Source organism: Zootermopsis nevadensis, unplaced genomic scaffold (genome assembly GCF_977971745.1).
Source record: "Zootermopsis nevadensis isolate Lab colony 2312 unplaced genomic scaffold, Znev_1.0 Znev_ptg000010l, whole genome shotgun sequence".
NCBI classification, from domain to species: Eukaryota; Metazoa; Arthropoda; class Insecta; order Blattodea; family Termopsidae; genus Zootermopsis; species Zootermopsis nevadensis.
The window spans coordinates 2404004-2427435 of record NW_028259142.1 but is presented as its reverse complement, the minus strand read 5'-3'; the positions used below and the strand labels follow the sequence as shown (position 1 = coordinate 2427435).

Sequence of the window (23432 nt, the reverse complement as noted above, 5' to 3'; positions counted from 1 at the left end):
TTCCAATTGCGGTGAGCATTTTGTGGCATTTTTATATTTTATGTGTGGTCTAAGTATTTTTGTGCTGAGCGAACGAGTAAGCCACTTGCATGCCTTGACAATTTCCAACACCCACAGCGTGACCATGGACATAGAAAATTATTAAGTCCCTCATAAAGTCCAATTACTTGCCCCCAGAACTATTTTCCGAAATACTCGCAGTCCGCAACTTTCCCTTTGGGTAAGTGGTTCGTGGTTTATTTAACGACGTTGTCAGTAACTCAGGGCTGACCTTACTAACGCCGTATTCAGAGATACGTCCAGTTTAACGCCGTTTCCGACAGGCGTAACGTGGCTTTGAAGGATAAATGCAACAGAAGATTGAGTTATTACAGATTATTATCACATTTTTATAAGCATATTACGTGATACTTGTATTTACAGCGAAGCCATTGGCTAGTTTATTAAGAACATCAGAAAATGTCTCATCTGTGTAACTAATGTTTGCTATAAAACATTCCGTAAATCTTTACTGTGTTTTAAGAAGGTCGCGGTTAAAATTAAAGCGATTTTCTCGATGTTTGGAGCAGTTGGGATAAAAACCCAAGCATTCATAATCACGGCTCTACATTCAGATAAACTGTCAGCTTGAAGGTCGGGCCGCACCTTCCCGGGAAAATGTCACTGTACCGACTGTACATGGGGCCCCCAGTGGGGCCTACAGCAGAATAACAAACGTCCTGTCTCAGTCGAGAATCGAACCTCTAACTTCGAGCTTCGCCTCAAGTCTCTTGTACAGGCTGAGCTATCATGGCTTTTATTTATTTAGTGTTCTGTCTGACGACAGGTCCATATGAACAGGATCCTTCCATCCTTTTCTCGGACTGGGACCTGTTCATATACGTTCTTGGCAGATGATCCAGAAGTGGTTTGCCATTGCTCTTCTTCTGTGTGTGAATGGGATGCCACGGAGAAACCGGGGAAGCCCCCGGAGGAAAACTCCGTGTTGCCTAGACCACGGCCTTGCCCAACACAAGTTATAAATTCGGGCACCGCCGGGAATCGAACCCGAGACCCCAGGATTACAAGGCCAGCGTTCTAACCGGTAGACCACCTCATCTTATTATTTATTTAGTGTTCTGTCTGACGACAGGTCCATATGAACAGGATCCTTCCATCCTTTTCTCGGACTGGGACCTGTTCATATACGTTCTTGGCAGATGATCCAGAAGTGGTTTGCCATTGCCTTCTTCTGTGTGTGAATGTAGTAATTGTTGGGATGCCACGGAGGAAAACTCCGTGTTGCCTAGACCACGGCCTTGCCCAACACAAGTTATAAATTCGGGCACCGCAATGGGGGCTGTGTCATAGCTCAGGTGGTTAGTCGCATGCTGCTCACCACTGAAGTCGGAGTGCACCAATGGGGCTCGCAGCCAACAGCGTGACAAGGCGTGGGTTTCTCTGACCGGGTCCCTCGATTTTCCCTGTCAGTATATTTCCATCGTTGCCCTGTACTCACTCATGTATCACCCGCGGCTGGACAATGGACCCGCTGCTAGTGCCCGCAGGTCCATAGAAACAAAGCCTCACCCCATCCCAACAATCTATTTATATAACAAGCAAGAGTTGGTTTGTTGGTTATCAGTTTCTGGTAAGGGACTTTTGACCTTAATGGATAATATTTATGTACGCGCATGTGATTATAATCTGATGCTGTTGAGAACATTTTAACCGAATGGGATAATAATTATGACCACAGTAAACGTGCTTATTACAAAAGATTTTCCCGTCATTCTTGACGGGAAATTTACTAGTAACAATATAATTTAGTAAACCATCTCACCGTTAACTGTCCACTGAAAGCGAAATGAGAGAAATGGAAATATTAAATGGAATCCATCGACGTTAGCGTTCAACGACGCACTGAATCCCTCTCTTAGGAATGCTCTGGCATAACGAGACGCGGTAATTAGCACCTTCTGCAAGATCCTGCTATACGATTAATTACTTCGAGCTGTGATCATTCCTGCGCTAATTTTAGATACAAACTGCAATCACATACTTCAATGGTTCTGCCTTAATTACAGGCCGCATATTATCTTATTATTTAGTGTCTATAATGACGTCAGGATGAGCATAATTTTCTCGTTAAAATTTACAAAATTATTCACGTGATATAGCAATCTTACCTCCCACCGTTAAACAAAAACGTAAAAAAAAAATAAAAAAATATTTGTCCGTAAAATATATTTCAGCCAAACCGTGCAGAAGCTAACTCAGTTCCTCGCATTAAACACTTGTCACTGGTTCAATCGGCAACGCGTAATTTACATTACATTTTAAGTTCTCACGGCTGTAAGTGTGAATATAAGGGCCTTCTGTGTTATTCCGCCACTAAGTCTAGTATAAGAGTACCGATGTTTCGAAAGTAATTTCTTCTACCATCATCAGGGCGATGAGTAAGTAACGCGTGAGGAAAAAGTTTGAGGTATGGGAAAAAGACCTCAGCAAGTTCATATTTACAGCTTCAAGGCTTATCTACTGGCGAAAGAGACAGAAAGTTTCCATGTTGATGTCTTGAGACCTACAAAGAGGTGTCGTAACACGTTTAATTTTCAGAACCCTATCGAGTGTTGGTGTTGTTTCCACCTCAGAAGTTCGTACGGACGACGTGTCTGTTCTAACGACTGCTTGACAATAATTAACAGCTGAAAAAAGGAATAAAAAATTAGACCTAAAAGAAATTCATTAAAGTTGACTGGTTTCGTTAATCAAAATCACCGATCGCCGTATTGGTAGCAGGCCTTACAAATACACGCAAGAATTGTACTGATACCGGATTGTGTGACCTGGAAAACACGCTAAAAATTACTCTGTTGTAGTGGTTGTAATTTCTGTTTCATTCTGTGATGTTCAGAAGCAGCGAACAATTATTAAACTCCTACAGGAAAATTATTCCGCAGTGCTGCCAACTGGCTAACCTAACCCCTATCTGTAGCAAACAGTAACTGCAAACATCACAGCGGGTGTTCATCTGCAGTCTGACTGCAACTGTTGGTATAACTGCTTTATGGCGTCCCTACTGGTTTCAACATCTCGTATACCGGGTGGCGCAGAAACGATGTTAGAAACGAACGGCTCAGTGGATTTTAACTAAACTTATTTACGTTACGTGAAACACAACTAAGTTTATGTACAATAAGATTTGTTAATTTCTGGACGATTAGTTACCCAGAAAAATATTTTAATTTCTGCCATCGTTTTTAAAAGACCCGGCCACAACTTATCCAGATCTTTACCGGTCAGTCGATGGCACTGAACTGTTGAAGTGTGAATGTCTCTGGAGAGACCGTAGCGTCTGAGGAATTCCGCTACACCCCCAACCCCCACGTGTGAAATGCCCGGCCGACATGTAAATAGAAACTTTACGTCAAAATGTACTGTGATAAAGCAAGTACAATTTATAAGCGACATGCTTAATTGACGTTTAATCAACTGCTCTATTCACTTGGTATTAATAAGTTAATCAAGGGAGTGGAAGATGGGCAGTGCATGTAGCATGTATATATGAGATGATATTTGTAGAAATTAAAAAAATGTAAGACGTCACTTGAAAGACCTAAACGTAGATCGGAAGATATTAGATTGCATCATAAAGTAATATTATTAGCGTGTGGAATGTATTCGTCTGGGCCACAATAATAACTAGTACCGAGCTGTTGTTAACACGGCGATGAACCTCTGAGTTTCATCAAATTCCAAAACTTCTGAACTTACTAATGAAAAGGGGTTCTTACTCGGTCTGATGCATTGTTAATTTTATAACGAAACGAAGGTTCTCTGTATTAAATATGAAAACGTCCATCAAGGAAAATTTATATACACACCCGACCACTAGTCGACTTTAAAGAAGACGCACGTTGCTAGGTGTTAGAGGCGTGTAATGTGGAGAGTTTTGTGAAGGAGTTTACAGTGATGAATGCACTACTGCATATTTTACGAACGCCATTAATTTATCAAGTAACAACATGGAACTCTCTTCGAAGGTGATTCAGAGAATATTGCACTGGAAACAGTGAGCACAGCATCCAGACTTAAGACGGAGAGAAAATCTGAAGAAAAAGGAGATAACTGCGTAATGAGAAACTTCATCATTTGTCCTTCTATTCTTGATGACAGGTTTATTCTGAAAGTAAAATGAAAATCTATGCGAATTTGCTAGTTTACTGAAACGTGTTATCAGGATTGATTATTGTGATGTTAAACTTTAGAGATTCTTAAAATATTCTCCCTCCATTTTGTTTGTTTGTCATCAGTCTTTTGACTGGTTTGATGTGGTCCTCCCATTTTCGCCTATCTTGCGCCAATCTCTTCATTTCCACATCCTCAAAAACCTGCGTAACAAATTCCAATCGTTGTCTCCCCCTAAAATTACTCCCTTCAACTGTTCCTTCCATTACCAAATTAACCAATCCTGGGTGCCTCAGAATGTGTCCCACCATCCTATCTCTTCTTCTCGTAAGATTTTTCCTTCGCCTATCCTGTCTAAGATCAGCTCATTTCGTACTTTATCAGTCCACTTAATTTTCAACATTTCAAATGCTTCTATCCTCCTTTCTGGCTTTCCCAATGACCATGTTTCGCTTTCTTATAGCGCTGTGCTCCAAACATACAACTTCAGAAAAATCTTTCTTAATTCCAGGTCAATGTTTGACACTAGTAGACTTCTCTTTTTGAAAAAGGCTCTTTTCGCTTATTCTAATCTGTTTTAATGTCTTCCTTGCTTTGTCCATCTTTTGTGATTTTGCTTCCTAAATAACAGAATCCCTTCACGTCTTCTACTGTGTCTTTCCAAATTTTGATATTTAATAGAAACAGGATATTACTAGGGATATCTGAGAAATTAATACAAACATTACATAACGTGAGAATAAAATTATCTCAAGCCTTCCAAGTATTAGACCTAACTACCTGATACAGTATCAATTCATCGTTTATAGGATCTCCCGAGACGCTGTCATATTTTGTAGGAGACGTATATTTATTACGGGATTCCTCAGCGGAGAATTAATATTCTTCAGAGCTGAAAATGCAGGCAGTATATTCCAATAAAATGCTGGTATCTACCTAAAAGTCTACAAGGCATTACAGCCCACAAAAACAATATAGAAAGATGAGCCCGGTTCACATTATCACACCTTATTTATCTAAGATAAAGATTTAGTATTATCCTTCCATCTACGGTTAGGTCCTCCAATTGGTTCTCTTTTTCTGTACAGACAAAATTGTTATATTAATTTCTCATCCTTCCCTTGAGTAACGTAGGTTAACGACTTGTCTCTCCGATAAAACATACATAATGGTCCATTCCCATTTGCTGTTTATGATATCATCCTACAACTCTATACATGCAACGCCTTCTATAATCTATTTGGTCCAAGTTTAGCTCGCAAGGGTCACTTCGTCTCGTTGTAAAAACAGAATGGGCTTACTTACCACGTGCCCAAACATTGCACAGGCAAATAAATAAGCCCCAACACACTTATTTACGTCTCCGTTTTGCAGTAAACAGCTCCGCGGTGTCCTACGAACATGACCAGAGACGGAGAAACTGAGAAAACTCGAGAGAACAAAAGCACAGGATAAGAGAATCGCGTAACAGGATTCGAATAACTGAAGTCCACCGAGGGACAAGGAAGTTCCAGCTGCCAACTGTAATTAAACATAACAAATCACACGTTTGTGCTTATGTATGTTGGTGGAGGATAAATGCAGTTCCGACAAACATAAATTACAGTTTCTTGGCATTTTCAGAGAGCGGTGCCGTCCTACCCCGTCTGCGTAGGTAAGGTTTATCCAGCTGCCTCTGCTCCTGCAGCATAGTCAACCAGCTCCGCACGTCGCGTGACGACAACTTATTCTCCGCCCCCACCCCCCACCCCCAGACAGCATGCAGAGAGAGCCTCCGAAATATCGATCTGACCCCGTGTACTATCAGTTCGATATATCGAACACACAACACCACCAACTCACATATTGTTCTATTAAGGTTTGGTAAAGTCGTCCCTAATGCGAAACTAAGCATCACGCCACACCGAAGCACGGTGAAGTGGAGGTACGGATCCACATATTCTTAATATCGACAGCAGTACAGGCAAAATCATAAATTAAACACAACTAAGTTTTTGTTAAGTTTTTGTGGGTTGTGCGTGGCCTCTCACCCTGAGGGAAGAAACCAGTTTCAGAGTGGGAGTTTACAACCTTCTAAAACACTGCGCCGTGTAACCTCGTACAATTTTACCGACGTTTCGGACATGCTCATCAGAACGTACGCCCTGAAACGTCGGTAGATTTCTGCCAGACTATACAGCGCAACAACCCTGAAGACGATCATAATACGGGAACCCGATAGAGCTGTCAGATGTAAGAACCTTAAAAGTGTTTAAGCCTTGTATATGGTATGTGGCGTCCGTACTTGTTGCCGGGTGTTAAAATTGAGAACTGTCTCTGTCACACTGTGTAGACGGAATGCCTTCTGAGCTTCGAGGACCCTCGAAGACAACGCATTCCGCCTACAGATGCTCCTTCGTCAGCCGACAGCGAACTCCCTCTTCAACGACAACCATCTCATTTTACACGGATACACTTCAAAGGAAATCACCCCTCTGCACTCCGAGTTTTCAGCCGTCTTTTAAATTTTCGTCCCATACAGACACGACTCCGAGCTACTTTTATAATCAATATCCAATGTTTTCTCTACTTGGTCCAGTAAACGTTAAGTTTATTTTCACGCATTGTTCCTTATCCTTTAATAGCCCAGTGGTATATATACGCACCACCTGCGTTAACAAACATCAACTCTCTACTTTGTATTTATGTCTTTATGATAATTCTCAGTGTTTACATCGATTAATTTCCTAAACAATATTAATCCAGTTGTACTCACTAGCAAGTTGGGCTTGGAGATGAAGAAGAGACTAGTGAAGTGTTACGTATGGAGCAGAGACTTGGACACTCAGGAAGAAGGAACAGAAATACCTGGAGAGTTTCGAAATGTGGTGTTGGAGAAGAATAGAGAAGATCACGTGGACGGATCGAGTGACCAACGAAGAAGTATTGAGGAGAGTCAACAAGCAAAGAAGCATTCTGCAGGCGATTACACGAAGGAAAGCTAACTGGCTGGGACATATTATGAGAAGGAATGGATTACTGAGTGATATCATCGAAGGCCAGGTTGAAGGAAAGCGAGGACTGGGAAGAAGATTGATACAGCTAACCGACGACCTTAAACAAGGAAAGAAGATGACGTTCCAGGAATTAAAGCGAGAAGCCGAGAATAGGGACAACTGGAGAGCTCTTTTTGGGCAGAGCAATGGACCTGTCGTAAGACAGAACACTTAATAATAATAAGTCGTCATGGAAACGAGTTGTTTGCACGAATTTAAAATTTAAACATTTTTTTAAATGATCGTCGGTTTTAAAGATTTAATTGTGAGAAGCTAATTATCTTATGAACGGCTTCGATATTAAGGTAATTAATTATCCCTCCCTCACTCCAGGGAACAGACTCGTCCTTCAGGACATGACAATCGCATACCGCGGCGAGCTGCTCAAAAAACGCTCCCCCTGGAGAGAGACATCGGTGGTAAATCGTAGAATTTTCTAGTGCGAAAATTAAGTTTCAGAATAGAAGCTAAGCTATCAGGAGCATTATTGGATAGTCTGGTATGCTGCCAACTGCTATTAAGGCCAGTCTCCCTCGAGTGGCTAATTTAAGCAGCAACTAATGAATATTGCTCCATAAAAATAATGAAGTGTCATATACGACCTGAAGTAACGCAAGAGCAGAAACCGAGATGAAACGAGACGTGCTAATACGTCGTTTTATTATCGCCACATCAGAAGTACACGTGCTGAAGGCGGAACAAATCTTGTCGAGTATTTCATTGATACATCGACCTAAATTAGAAAATAACATGTTATTTAAGAGACAGTAATTAGCAAGCGTACTTTAACGACAGCTTCATCACCACAAAACGTTCCAGGTAGGTGTATACCAGATATGCACATAAATTCTCTTAATTATTTTGGCTCACACAGGACTTCCCAATAGACAAAATGGTATAAATTTATCTTTCTTTCGGTGAGGCTCATACCGTCTCTCGCCAGTTATTCGCCTAAGTCAGTAGCTATTATGCAGATGAAAATAAACGCATTACAGTTCTCACGAAACATGCCTATTACGAGGTGCGATCGGAAAGTTTCAAGACTGCGCGTATAAAAACCCGTACACTTATCTCAGGTATTAAATTCATCCATCACCCTCGAAGTAGTTCCCCTGGGAGTGAACACAACGATCCCAGCGCCGCTGCCAAGCCTGGAAGCATCCCTGGAAATCTTTCTTTTGTCAGCCTGTCAAGCACCATCTGCGATTCTGCCTGAATCTCTTGCCAAAGACTCGCCAAAACGGCTACGGAAACCTATGAAATGCTAAAGCAAGCATTTGGGGAGTCCGCAAACTTTTGTGTGGCATTCACGTTTTAAAAATGGCCGAACCTCTGTCGATGATGACGAGCGTTCTGGACGACCATCTTCGAGCACAACGCCCGAAAATGTTACGAAGATTCGGCAGGCCATTCACGAAGATCGACGTCGTACCATCAACGACTTGTGCGATATTGTTGAGATAGGCTATGGGACCTGTCAGCTGATTCTAAAGGAAGAACTCCACATGCGACGCATCCTGTCTGAGGACCAGAAGCAGAATCGACTTCTCGTTTGTCAGGAGCTCAAAGATCTTGCAAGAACCGACCCCAACTTCCTTTCTAAGCTCCGTGTGACTTATTCCTCTTCCCAAAGATGAAAATTCAGCTAAAGGGAAGGAGATTTGAGACGATAGAAGAGATTCAGGCAGAATCGCAGATGGTGCTTGACAGGCTGACAAAGAAAGATTTCCAGGGATGCTTCCAGGCTTGGCAGCGGCGCTGGGATCGTTGTGTTCACTCCAAGGGGAACTACTTCGAGGGTGATGGATGAATTTAATACCTGAGATAAGTGTACGGGTTTTTAAATAGGCGCAGTCTGGAAACTTTCCGTTCGCACCTCGTATTAGTTTACAAAATCAAAAGTGACTCATTTCCCTAGTATCATTGTTACCCGTTGCCCTTGGTGGTTCAACTCTGAAGATGGAGGAGATACTTTCCTCCGAAACGTTGGTGCACACCTTTAAGACTACGCGGCGTCACAACACAAAACATCAAAATCAATAATTCACAGCCGTGAGAACCTCAAAACTCGGGCGTCTGCCACTTCGAACAATCCTAATAGAATCCGCCTGCTTTGACGCCTCTCACCCGCTGCACAAATGTCAGACACACTTCACGCGAAAACTGCATAAATAACCTCAGCAGTTAATACAGCATCCTTAAATAATATAACAGGTGTAAAAACCGGCTAGGAGTTCGACAAGAAAGCTAAAATAAAAAGAAGCAGAGAGCCTACGTTGTGCGGCAACTTCTCTGACACATCTGTATGTCGGGTAGTCTCACCAAGACCTGTAGGCGCTTACAGAATCGTCAACACAACACCGAATTTTCTGAGTGAGGAAAACAAAACACAACTCTTCAACTTTCTATTGAAAGTGACATTATTTCCAAACATTTACTACTGACTTTTATGAATAGACGGGCATCATATTTCCTCCGAAACACTAGTACCAACCTACAAAGAAACAGGGGAACGCGTTTTCATCGTTAAAATATAAATTTATGAAAATGTTGAATCTTTATGAAAATGTCTACTGTCTAAATTATAGAACTATGAAACTACAAGGTTTCAGAAGATGGACTGCACTTCAGTCTTCAGACAAAAACCAGCTACTGAAATAATGCAGGTTTCTTGTTTTATAATTTAGACGTTGGACAAAGTTTAAAAAATGGTTTTAATGTGTTATAACGCACCATCGTTAGAAATCTTTAAACTTCAACGTTATCCTTCTTGGTACTGTTATAAGAGCATCGCAGTGACTGCAAATTACTCTTCTTAGTTAGAGCATTTGCCAGCGTTATCGCCACGTATACAGTCGCACACAGAGGGAGCGCGATATATCTGCAAATCCTGTTCCTGTGAAATTAAGTCAAGGCGAAAGGTTGGTAGTCCCATTGCGACATGCGTGAGCATCGATCTCTGCAGTGCCGCAGTATCGATTATCTTACGGCCGTTCGAATGCAAAATGCACCTGCAATAATCATTGCTCCACCCTGGTCTCGTGTTGTAGACAGCGGCTTCGAATTGAGTGCCGTCAGCTCAGTCCTACGCTGGATGATCTGCAGTGGTAAACAATTATCGTTCAGCTAACACGTTCCAGAGATTCATACGTACTTTATGCATGTATTTTCAGAGTGTCTGGCGATTTAATATCGATACTTCGATATCTTATCCCTGATGTCGTTTCCAGTCAGCAATGTCATATGAACAGAAAAGAATTCGAGATGATTCGCACAGACACAAGACGCGACTACATTTATTTCTAGCCCAGCGAGGTACAAACATGATTCACAAAACATTTTGACTGAGCACCTTTCTTTAAATCGATTTTCCCATTTATTGTCACAAGCGATTAATCTTGCAAACGAATTTAGCTACAACACGAGATGATACATTTCGTTACGAGTTTATTAACTGATGCAATGGAACTATTTAACTTAACTTAACTTAGATATATGTTTTGGCCAGTGATATCATCGGTTAGAACACTGGCCTTGTAATCCTGGGGTCTCGGGTTCGATTCCCGGCGGTACCCGAATTTATAACTTGTGTTGGGCAAGGCCGTGGTCTAGGCAACACGGAGTTTTCCTCCGTGGCATCCCAACAATTACTCCATTCACACACAGAAGAAGGCAATGGTAAACCACTTCTGGATCATCTGCCAAGAACGTATATGAACAGGTCCCAGTCCGAGAAAAGGATGGAAGGATCCTGTTCATATGGACCTGTCATCAGACAGAACACTGAATAAATAAATAACCAGCTATTTACTGACCATAAAATATGCTTTTATTTGGAAGCGACTGAACGAAGTGAATCTGAGCTTGAAGCAAGGGACTCGATGATGAGAATGTCACGACCTGTAAGAGACACCACCTTCCTGCTCTCCGATATGTCACGGGTCTCAGCCCATCTCACCATCCAACATCCGGACCATTGTTTCATTGTACAGTCTGTTCAGGAATGCACTAGTCTACGTACGAATTACGGGAACACTGTGTCTGTTACACTAATATTTATTCCGGGATCGTGTAGTTATTTATTTGTTCTACAACAAAGCTGACTTTTTTTCCTCTTTTATACAACTAGAGCAACGCGCTCCTTCCGGATCCCTGTCTCTATCTGATATTCTACTTCTTTAAGTCGCTGTTCAGAATCAAACCGTTCTTGGTCAGTCAACTTTCTACGTAGATTCCACCCTTGCCAATCTTCGATATATTATTCGATAAAGACGTATTGTCTGTTAAAATACCATGAGTAATAACGGAAGGAGATTGTTGAAGGCAATATACCAACACAACAATACAGAGTAAACAGATGACGTAAGATTTTTTATTCCATGATTTTTTCGAATAATAAGAGTGTTACACTTTTACATTTATCGATAAATTGTCTAGATTTTGTAATGTGATTATCGTCGAAGATAAGCCATTCATCGTTCTAACGTCGCCATGCCTTAAAATGTCCGTCGTTTCCAGTACCTTTAATGTCTACAAATTCGACCGCACTTTGCAATTTCCAATGTTTTCCATACATTAATTGGTTGTCTTGTCTCATTCTCATTATTTCAAATGTGCGTACTCCATTTAGAGTCAATCTATTTATTTCCAAAATCATGTACTTTTGACGGTCACCGACAACAATTTCTTTCGTTCCACATACGTAGTGTTGTTAACATTCCGTACAAATCTGTTTGTGTTTGATGGTCCAATAAGTCTGAAGTTTGTCGCGTTCGTTTGTGGTAAGTTCATTATCAATATTTGGTTTCTATAACGTTCTTGAAGTTGATGACCACTTCTACATGTTTTTGTATTCACCGTCTGATAGTCAAACAAGTTTTGCATTTCAATTGGTAATTCCTCGAAAATATTGTAGATCGTTTCGGACACACTTTTGAAAACCTCTTCTCAAATGTTCTTTAAGTTTTTGTCGTATTGAAATGACATTATGTAAGTTTTTAGGATCTCTGTATCCGTTTGCAATCTCGGAGATCAATTGTGCACCATTGTACCGTTGTATTCATTGAATATCATTTCTTTTAGACTTTCAACGAACGTAGCAGCTGAATGCAAAATGTTTAGTGAGGAAATCAAAAAGCAATCCGATCTATTGACAAGTAACACATTGGTTGTGTAATCTGAAGTTCTAATGTTGGCAGACCTGATACCAAAGCCCGTTCAATGTAATTATCCTAAACAAATTCAATTCACCTGGGAATATTACAAAATGTTATTCGATATTACGTTTCTCTTAGTGTGCCAACAAGCGGATGCTAGAAATTGGGTAAATATTATGGCAGGGACACGAAAAGTAATTAATATACGGAGCTATATGAGAACTCTAAAGCTGAAATTTTTATTTTTAATCTGTAAAATTACATCGTAGGGTAATAAGTTTAATTCTTCTTCATTAACGAAACTGCCTGACCAACATTACAAAAATTAAATATCCCTAACATGAAATTGTGTATCAAACTTTCAAAATGTCTACGTTTCACACTTAAAAAAATTAGAACAAATGTTTCTTCTACGATTATCGGAGTATCTCACACAAACTAAAAAAAAAAAAAATGTTGTGAAAGTTTACAGATGAAATAAGTTTTTAATAAAAGAATTAAAAATGATCATAGAATTGGTTTGCGTTCCAGACATAGATGCGTGTCGGGCGTGGACAGGAACCTACTGTTGAAATACGCCAGGGACTGTGATGACGTCAATGTGACCCCTCAACTTTCCTGGAGAGGGTGTTAACGCCAGCACGCACGCGCAGTCAGTCTTACAACGCAATCTTAACTCTTATTACCGAATATGAGCAGACCTGCTGGCAATTTTGTATCATTTAGGACACGACTTTGGTTTCCGTGGGCGTTCGGCCCTTCCTCTCCACCACCCGGTCTCCTAATCCACACACAAAGTTTGCGTTTCATCAATATCCTCGCTCTAAATTGATCTAGGAATCATGTTTCCCTTTATGGGATTCATCACGGGTTCTTCTTAAATTTAAATACTTATTTCTTATGATTTCTCGCACACACAGTAACGAGCAAGTTACTGAACTATAAATTACTTGTCGCTCAGCCAATGAAAAAAGTTCTTCGCTTTCAAAAGAACCCCATGTTTTATTTCATACCTACTCTGGGTCAGTTGAAAACATTTCGCAATCTTATACTCTCTTTACGAAACATTTTAATATTATCTTTCCGTTTACTAGTAGGTAATTACGGTAAAGCCGGCCGGGGGGCGTGATGCTGACCACTCACCCCCCATCTAGTGCCGAGGTCAAGGAAGAGAGGAGCTATACCTCCACTCCCCCCAAGCGCCTACATGGCGTATAGTGGGACAAACTTTACTTTATCTGCTGGCCCAAAGTCCTGAGTTCCCATTAAATCCATAAATTAACTTGTTATTGCCTTCAATTAAACTTCCCTACAAATAATCTTGAATCTCCAAGTTGAAAATATTCACGGGGAGAATTAAAAAAATTAAGGGCAATGACAGAATAATTTCTTTGTTGTTATTGTGACCACCAATTTAGAATAGGGCCCACATGCTCACGAAAAAACTATCAATTTTCAATGCTAATTACTTCCTTTCCAATTTCTCTCCAAAGAAATACTTGAATAGGAAAGTAAGTGTTTGAAACCCAATTTTAAAGGACGTCTGAGATATTAGAAAAATTGGCAATGACAGCCGGTGGTTATTCCTGAAGCTGATGTCTTTTGTGAAATATTGTCCTCAAAATGTGACGGCCGTCTTGGTGATGGCTTCCAAAGGTCAGCAATCATAAAACATTTAGGAAGACTCTAAAAGGAGATCGTTGCAATAATCCATTAAGAATATAAAAAAAGGGCAGTCAAGTCAGAACGAGGACGCGTTGACATTTTAGACATCTCAACAAAGAAAACCGAACAAAAGAATCAATACCGAAAAAGCTACAAATAGTTTAGAGCAAAAGTAGATCTGGCGAGACCAAAGGAACAACAGGGGTACAGCGGAATGAAACTCAAATCCCATTTCAGGAGGACGATAGATCCGTGTCTTCGTCTGAAGGGATGCTGTTACTGATCTGCAAAGCCTTCCTACGAAGTATGAGTGTCGAAAGTGATAATGACAATTTTTGATGAAAACTGAAATAACTCGAATCATATAACTGACTCTGTTGAGATCACCTGGTTAAAAAAATAACCCCTTTCCTTAGGGGACACAAAGGTTCATTACCGCGTACACAAAACCTGCAATTCAGATCTTACATTCTCCCCACAAGTAGTCTCTTCGATTCCGGTTTCCAAATCAAAATTATGTACGCATTTCCCTTTTCTAACACAGGTCCCATATGCAATAATTCAGGTCCAATTCACCTGATTTTTGAGACACTGGAATTTCGTAACAGAAGTATATTTTTTTCTTTTCTAGGGCCAAGAATAGTTATCCCGTTGGGTCGTGTGGTCAACCCCTCCTGTAACTATTTCTGAAACGTGACAGACAATTTTCGTTATTTTTAACAACACTCATCAGGAAATGACAAATTGTCATAGAAGCACAAATATAATTTTTTTATAAAAATGTATACAAATTACTATAAATTCGCGTATTATTTTAAATTTATTCCTTCAGCAGCTTGTATCTGGCATACGTTTTACCTGGAAAACTTAAAATTTGCACTACTTTTTTGAAGTCAGTAGAACGTAGCAAATATACTACCTGTATGTAAAACATCAGACGCGATACGAATCACAATTTCCTTCTAACTTCTCCTAATCCTTCGTAGCAAACAGAATAAATTAACTTGTAGAAACCAGCAGCAAATTCGAACATATTTTGTGGGCCTCGTTACAAATGGTCTCGGGCCAGACGTGGCCCTCAGCCCGCTACGATGTGGCGAAATCTCAACAGGGCGGAACCTCACAACTCCATGATAATCGACTGCTGTCTGTTCCAATAAGCGATAATCAACTTACACGGCATAAACAAGCAACCCGGTTTAATGTACGCACTTTACTTCCAGTCTGCACGCTATTGTAGTGACTTTGGTTCGGCTCGTTACGGCACGGTTTACGCAACGGGACGGCAAAGCAGATATTCGCCGGTCAAATAACATTCTGCGCGGCGGTGTTCGCTCCATTGTCACACGTTCAAGGTGATCGCACTGCCTGTACCGCGGAAGTCTTTATTATCACAGGTAGTGCTAAGCAGGGCATGTTCAGAGCGTATCATAATAACGATCCCCATTCTGTAAGGCGCCGACATTAGCTAAGCGGACGATATCGCGTTGTGCGTGCAACAGTGACATATCATTCCAATGCCAGCAGGGGCGAAACAGAAGACCAATGACGTAATTCCCAAGGCAAAAATTTCGACCGTGTTCTGAGGTGTTGATTTTTGTGTTCTACTCGCCCAGATTCACAGCTCGTATCTAACACAGCAAATGTCTGTGTAAGACGGAAAAGCTAGAATTTAACATAGATCCGAATTACTGTGTACAGATCTCATTTATTATTCGTTCATTTGACTTTTTCTCATATTAATCACATTGCGCAGGAGTTTTACACAATTGTATGTTACATCATTTCAAATCCCGCAGAATTATTTTGAAATTACATAGCTTTGTATTTTATTTTATTTATTTAGTGTTCTGTCTGACGACAGGTCCATATGAACAGGATCCTTCCATCCTTTTCTCGGACTGGGACCTGTTCATATACGTTCTTGGCAGATGATCCAGAAGTGGTTTGCCATTGCCTTCTTCTGTGTGTGAATGGAGTAATTGTTGGGATGCCACGGAGGAAAACTACGTGTTGCCTAGACCACGGCCTTGCCCAACACAAGTTATAAATTCGGGCACGGCCGGGAATCGAACCCGAGACCCCAGGATTACAAGGCCAGCGTTCTAACCGCCAGACCACCTCATCTTATTATTATTTAGTGTTCTGTCTGACGACAGGTCCATATGAACAGGATCCTTCAATCCTTTTCTCGGACTGGAACCTGTTCATATACGTTCTTGGCAGATGATCCAGAAGTGGTTTGCCATTGCCTTCTTCTGTGTGTGAATGGAGTAATTGTTGGGATGCCACGGAGGAACACTCCGTGTTGCCTAGACCACGGCCTTGCCCAACATAAGTTATAAATTCGGGCACCGCCGGGAATCGAACCCGAGACCCCAGGATTACAAGGCCAGCGTTCAAACCGCTAGACCACCGTGGCGTCTGCAAGTAAATTAATATTCCACTAACTAAACTAGAATAACAAATGTAATAAAAATCACAAAAAAAAACTCCACGTTCTGCAAATAAAATACAGAGTAGCTGTACCACGAATCCAATCACCACAGTGACCACTAATAAGAAGCAATGTTAACCGTTGTCCCTCAAGTGCCGTCTGGTAAAAGTAACAAGATTCCAACTGCTGAACACTTTCAGACTCGTATATCCACATTCTTTGCTTCTGAGTGATTATTTTGAGAACGACACAAATATTTCTTTCTTTCGTGCGACTAACATCTTCAGAATTTCAAATCTACGAACGCGGCTAATTTGAGGTCCTGTCCCGGAATTTAATTGGATGGAAAGCACGAGAGCCACAGTCGGGGGAACTGGTCTCCGAGCCCAGATTTGAAGCCGGGACCTCCACAAAATTAAACGGTATTGGAAGACTTGAGGTTAAGCAAAGGGGTAACTTGTCTGACGTACTGAAACTCAGCCATCTGAATGCATTCTCACAGAATCTGCCGCTAAGACTACAGTCTGTGCCATAATACGTGTTAACCCTTTGAAGCCGAAGATCGTCTGAATATTATTTATGAATTCAGTCCGTACCGCGAAGAAAACACTACACCTCACCATTACGAAAATCAGCTGGTTAACCCTTTGAAGCCGAAGCTCGTCTTCATAATATTTACGAATCCAGACCGTACCGCGAAGAAAACACTTCACTTAACCATTAGAAGTCGAATCAGGCGGTACCACATAAGATTTAACATCCCGGTCAAAGCCTTAATGTCAGATTAGTTCTCGTCGAACTTTGGCATTTGCTTGGGAGACGTGCCAACCTCGCGTGTCTGTCGCCATTTCGTATTACAGGCTGCGTGGTAACAACGTGTTAGGGGAAATGTTTCCTGCGCTTGTGGTGATTGGAGTTGCGGCAGTAGGACCTACACAGACATGGTCATTTCCTGTTCAAGAAATGGCTTGCAAAACACTACCTACGGGAATCATAAAAGAAAGAGATAAGAATCCTTAAGGAATACAACTTACATTTCTTAAGAAACTGCGACAATTTATCACTCAGTACCATTAACTTCAGGGATTAGAGTTATAAGTGTGTTCCAACTCCAATTCAGATTTCTCGTTCTCCCTTCGCGGAGGAAAAACGCACAGAGTATTTGTTTTTGACGTAAATACGTCTATGAGGAAGGGTCATTCGTCAAAAATGTGTTACGAAAAAGGGAAACGAAAAAGTTACAGGAAAATCTGTAAGATCCGATAACAATGGTTACCTAGGAAACGTCATCTGTTTACTCGGCATTGTTGTTACCTATAAAACATTACATTACCTTACATTAACTTCATCTACCACAGAGCCATCTTAAGCGTAACTAATTCAAGTTAAATAAGCAATGTTTTAATCAAACTTATCTCAATTGTAGAGCATGTATAAAGGAACTATTTAGAATAAAGCCAATATACAAACTTCCTTTCCGTATAGACGTATTTACGTCAAATTCTCCGGAACCGTGGTTCAACTGACAACTTTTTCTTCAGAAAATTTCTCTCTCTCCATTCGATACACATGACCCTTGTAATTCACCTAATAATTTATAAATTTTAGTTATCAAAGATAGATTAAAACCTTTAAATCTCAATGGTAACTATATATACCACCTACTTTAAAAATAATCAAATCTGCATTTTGTATTCATGTGTTTCTTATAATTCTACGCGTAAACAGCGATTATTCCTTTAAACTGCATTAACCAGTTATTTTTTGTAATGGTGAAGTGTAGTGTTTTCTTTGCGGTACGGAATGGATTCTTAAATAATATTTGGACGAGGAAGTTAACCACCTGATCCAGCAATCTTAAATACGGAATACACAAACAGTAATTTATTCGAAGATGGCTGTCTTCTGGGTAGTAGCGCCACGTGGTCTGACGTCATTGCTGCCTCCATCATCAGGGCGATGAGTAATAATCGACCTGATGATGGAGGGAGCAAGGACCTTCGAAATGTCGTTGAACTTCTACCAGACTACGCGGCGCTACAAACCATGAGATAGCCATCTTCAGACTCACCGCCGTGAAAACCTCAAATCCTAGAGGTAAAAGGTAATTTAATCGGTATTTTTAACCTTACCAGTGCAAAATTTCAATTAATAATTAAAATCATCCCAGGTAATAAATCAAATAATACATTTCCGTAAGTAATTTCATATTTATCGACAAAACGGTTATAACAGCTCTATTTCAATTCAGTTTATATTTTACCTAGTATATGAAGGAATAGGATGGAATTATATTCCTTCGCCCTCACAAAAACATTCTCATCTCCAAAAAAGCTAATGCCATTTAAAATGTTTCTCTAATAATCCAACTGGTGGCTGCTAGATGGCATGACAATCTCATTTCCTCTATATTGAGGATACACGAGGTTTTCTTGTGAGGGCAGCGATTTATTATTCAGACCTTTTTTTTTTAGGAAAATCTACTCAGACCGAATTAATTTCATTTTCGTCTCTTCTGCTGGCTAGCTGCAGCTAAAATAACTCACATTCCTACCCCGTCTTGGGGTCGCGCTGCAATGACAGCTTAAAATTATTAGTCTGCAAAACAGAGAAAGGACTATAGAAGCTCCTGTTTAATCCGCAAAATCTGAGCAAACAGTCTGACAGGAAAATAACAACAAGGAAGGAAAAATGCCTCCGAAGGAAAATATACGGTCGCCTGTAAATTAATTACATTGATTGCAGTTACAGAAATGGTACAATCTCATGCGACGCGAAATACCCAGCAACTAAAATCAGGTTATAAGCGTTCAAATAGTCTAGAGATATCTCGCATTCTTGATTAATCCAAACTACGTGTTTAATAAATAGACATAAAACAAATAATATGTCCGACGGTAAACGAAACATAAGAACATACAAGAAAAACATAGAATTCCACATATGTGTTCAATCTGGAAATTACTACAGATTAATAAATGTACGATACATTGATATTGTGAGCACAATTTATATTATCTACTTTTATTTGGACATAAGAAAGGTTAGAGCGCTGGCCTTGTAATCCTGGGGTCTCGGGTTCGATTCCCGGCGGTGCCCGAATTTATAACTTGTGTTGGGCAAGGCCGTGGTCTAGGCAACACGGAGTTTTCCTCCGTGGCATCCCAACAATTACTCCATTCACACACAGAAGAAGGCAATGGCAAACCACTTCTGGATCATCTGCCAAGAACGTATATGAACAGGTCCCAGTCCGAGAAAAGGATGGAAGGATCCTGTTCATATGGACCTGTCGTCAGACAGAACACTAATAATAATAATAAAATAAGAAAGGAAAAGTGGAAAGGAACTTGAGCAAGTTACCAAACGAGAGGCTTCGCATCACCGCGACCAATATTAATTATCCTGATCAACTACAGAGAATGGAATAATCATGTAGCACGCACGGAACATGAGAAGGCTAGTACAATTTTGGTAGGAGAGGCTGAACAGAATATTACCATTCAGGGAGACGTAGTCATTGACGGTAGGATAATATTAAAAAGAGCCTCAAGTGGGATCTGATAATCTGGACCGAATTGACATGGCTTGCGATAGAGTTTAGTGCCGAGCACTTACAAAAATTTGTTACGAACCTTCGAGTTCCCTTGACAGTCTGAGCGACCAATCTCATGCACAGAGTTTGTTACTCGATGGTTCTCTCTTCTTTGCAGAACTGGAGGCGGAAGCATGTTGGGTGACGTCAACATCTCGGCCATTTTAGATTCCTTCAGCGCAAGTTACGACAAAAGAGTAAGACCTAATTATGGAGGTAAGTTGAACTGTTCCTCGCCCAATGTTCATATTTCCAATTTCTTAGAGCGCAAAATGCTGCCTACAGTGACCATGCCATCCCCGACGGTACATTTCACTTCAACGGGAATTTTAAAGCTAAACGTCACTGCTCGCTAATGGCTACTATGGAAACGAGATTATTTCGGTGTGGTAAGTGTCTGCAATTATCAAGGGATTTTATAAAGTTTTCATCACATACTGTGAAGTTAATTACGATCGTTGGTAACTGACAGACGTTTCAGAACTACCTATTGCTTCTGTCATCAGGGAGACTGGCGGCCCTGAAGATGGAAGCAGTAATAAAGACCGAAACTGTGGCAAATTTCTGAACTCCTACACGTCCCAACGATAAAGAAGACAGTAATCTTCATATTCGAAGCCATCAAAAAATAAAATCTAAACAGAAGAACATTGTTACTCGCTTTATTTTTATAACTCGTTTGTAACAATCCTTTTCTTGAGAATCTGACAGCCGGTCAGAAAAAGTCAAAAATTTCCTCTTCTGTGGATTTTGAAGTTTGTGTCCACACGAACCTGCCACTAGGCATTCATTTTTTGATATCATCCTCCTATCTATGTTTAGGTCTCTGAAGTGATCTCTTTCCTTCTTGTTTTCGGACCAAAATTTCGTATGAGTTTGTAATAATTACCACGCTCTGTTGGGTCCCATAGATAGAGCTAGTCTCTGTCACTGGACTGTCACTCTCACATGAAGGCAGAGACAGAACCAGCCTCCGAAACGTCGTGATTTTGAAGAACAAACGATGGAAAAAGTCCTGACAGAATAATTTTAGTTCCAAATACTCTCTTCCTCAGCCTGATGTGGACTAACTGTTTCCAACAAAAGTGGTAATGCTCGCAGTGTTTATGAAAGTACTTTTGCACTGTTAACTGTTGCACCAATGCAGTCCGCCGCCTTGTTCCGAGGGGAGGGGAGGCATAAAACGAAGCAGATTTCCCGAAGTCACCGTTACAGAAGTGCAATCGACTTGAAAGCAAGTGTATGAACGCTTCACGAGATCTCGATTCAAAATAACACAGACGTAGCGAAAGACGATAAACAAGGCAGGAAGGAAGACGGGAAACGTGAATGACAGATGAATGACGGAGCAGATGCTCAAGGGAAAACAAAACTATATATTCATTTGTTTACAGTCACATCACAGACGTACGTAGCAAGTTCAGAAGATCCTCCTCGCTTGTGGGTTTGCGTATCGCAGCTTTGGACCCTCGGGGTTTCCTTAATCGCTTTTGAGCAGGCGAACGACTCGCCTCAGTAGTTACAAAGATACCACGCCACCCCAAGTGCACTTCGACTACACTTTTGACAATTCCTAGAAATTACTGTTGCCCTGTGTTCGATCGCCCTGACAAAACCATCGGCCCTGGACGCCGACGTCATCCGAACAAATAATCATTATACGCGGTTTCACCGTTCGCGAAGATTTTTAAGGACGTAGCCCCCCCGACAACGGCGATGGTGTGCTGTACAGGGGACGTGCAGCGTGGAATCCGGTGTGGTACGAACGAACGAAGTCGAGAAATCGTGGTCCTTCCGAAGTCAGAGTAGCCATGTCCTTTATGGAGTCGCTGAGAACAGCAACAAAGCACCAGGACGCCCGGAAGACGATGTGACGGTCTGTCCTATGACCTGAAACTTCCCCTCTGCAAGTCACTGTTCGGTAATCAAGATACAAGCGTGAATCAGAAAGGGAATTATAAGGGAATGAGGGAATGACGTAAGACATAAAAGGGACGGAAGAGAGCTCTATCAGCCAGTAATTGTCGGCAGTGTCCAAGCCCCTTACCCAATCCCACCCCACTTTGCCGAAACGACTCAATCCGAGAAGCAGTGAGGAGAAGGTAGCCGGAAGCCGCGAGGTGCAGTAACTCGGTTATCGCCTTATTTCCCGCAGCCACTCAGACCCTTCCTTATTCGCGGGCAGCGGAACAGAGAAGCGCCCGGTTCATCTTCCTGAAAGCGTAACGATTAAATTTACCTCTTGTCTTGTGCGGACGTGAAACTTTGGGCTCTCCTTCTTAACGAGGACCTGCAGACTTATTTGGAAACGCGTGGGAGGAAGGCATTTGGGCCAAAGAAGTGACGACTGAATGGAGAAAACTTCATAATGAGGAGCTTCGTAGCTGTACTACTCATCGATCAGGCGTGTTATTATAATGATTAAATCACGAAGGATCAGTGGAACACAGAAAAATGCGTGAAAAGATCGCTCGAAAAATAACACGGCTAAACATCGTAGAATAATATTAAAATGTTGGTTAAGACATAGGGTGGGAACGTGTGGACTGGATTCATCTCAGGGTAGGGATCAATGACAGGCTTTTGTGTACAAGGTAATGAACTAAATATATTTATTGTGTACAGTCTATACACAAACGTTTGAAGTTTATTGGTGTTGTAAAAATTATATAATATTAAAACATTTTGTTGTGTAAAATATTATATTAGCGCTCTTAATCGTAAATACGATTTTACATTATATTTTTTTTAGCGCGTTTATTAAAACGACATGTTTCGACGGGTAATACGGTCGTCTTCAGGTTTTTATCAATTTAAAATATTTTAAAAACTATTAGATATTTGATGCAATATATTATAATGATCCATAGTTAAATACAACGTCTGACTACAATAAGCAACTTACCATGAAAATGGAAAGCTACAAACAGAACTACGGATCATTATAATATATTGCATTAAATATCTAATAGTTTTTAAAATATTTTAAATTTATAAAAACCTGAAGACGACGGTATTACCCGTCGAAACATGTCGTTTTAATAAACTCGCTAAAAAAATATAATGTAAAATCGTATTTACGATTAAGAGCGCTAATATAATATTTTACACAACAAAATGTTTTAATATTATATAATTTTTACAACACCAATAAACTTCAAACGTTTGTGTATAGACTGTACAAAATAAATATATTTAATCAAACACAAACATGACGCATATAAGATACAAAAAGGTTATGAACGTTCGGTTACATAAAAGGCGGGTGCAACTTCTTAACCAGCTCGGAAAATTATAAACTTATTAAAGATTATGACAAAACTTTGTCCATCAGACTGACAAATAATGCTTTACGACGATAATGCATAACGCAA

The 23432-nt window shown here is 40.6% G+C and overlaps 1 protein-coding gene across 13 annotated transcripts in view; it reads left to right on the top strand.

Moving 5' to 3' along the window:
• Positions 1-23432, top strand: part of Rdl (Resistant to dieldrin) — an 82789-nt gene that overhangs the window by 11787 nt on the left and 47570 nt on the right. For all 13 annotated transcript variants that reach the window (XM_022063386.2, XM_022063381.2, XM_022063377.2 and 10 more), the window contains exon 2: positions 20177-20274. In XM_022063386.2, the coding sequence (XP_021919078.2) occupies positions 20177-20274 (98 nt within the window). The remainder of the gene's footprint in view (positions 1-20176; positions 20275-23432) is intronic.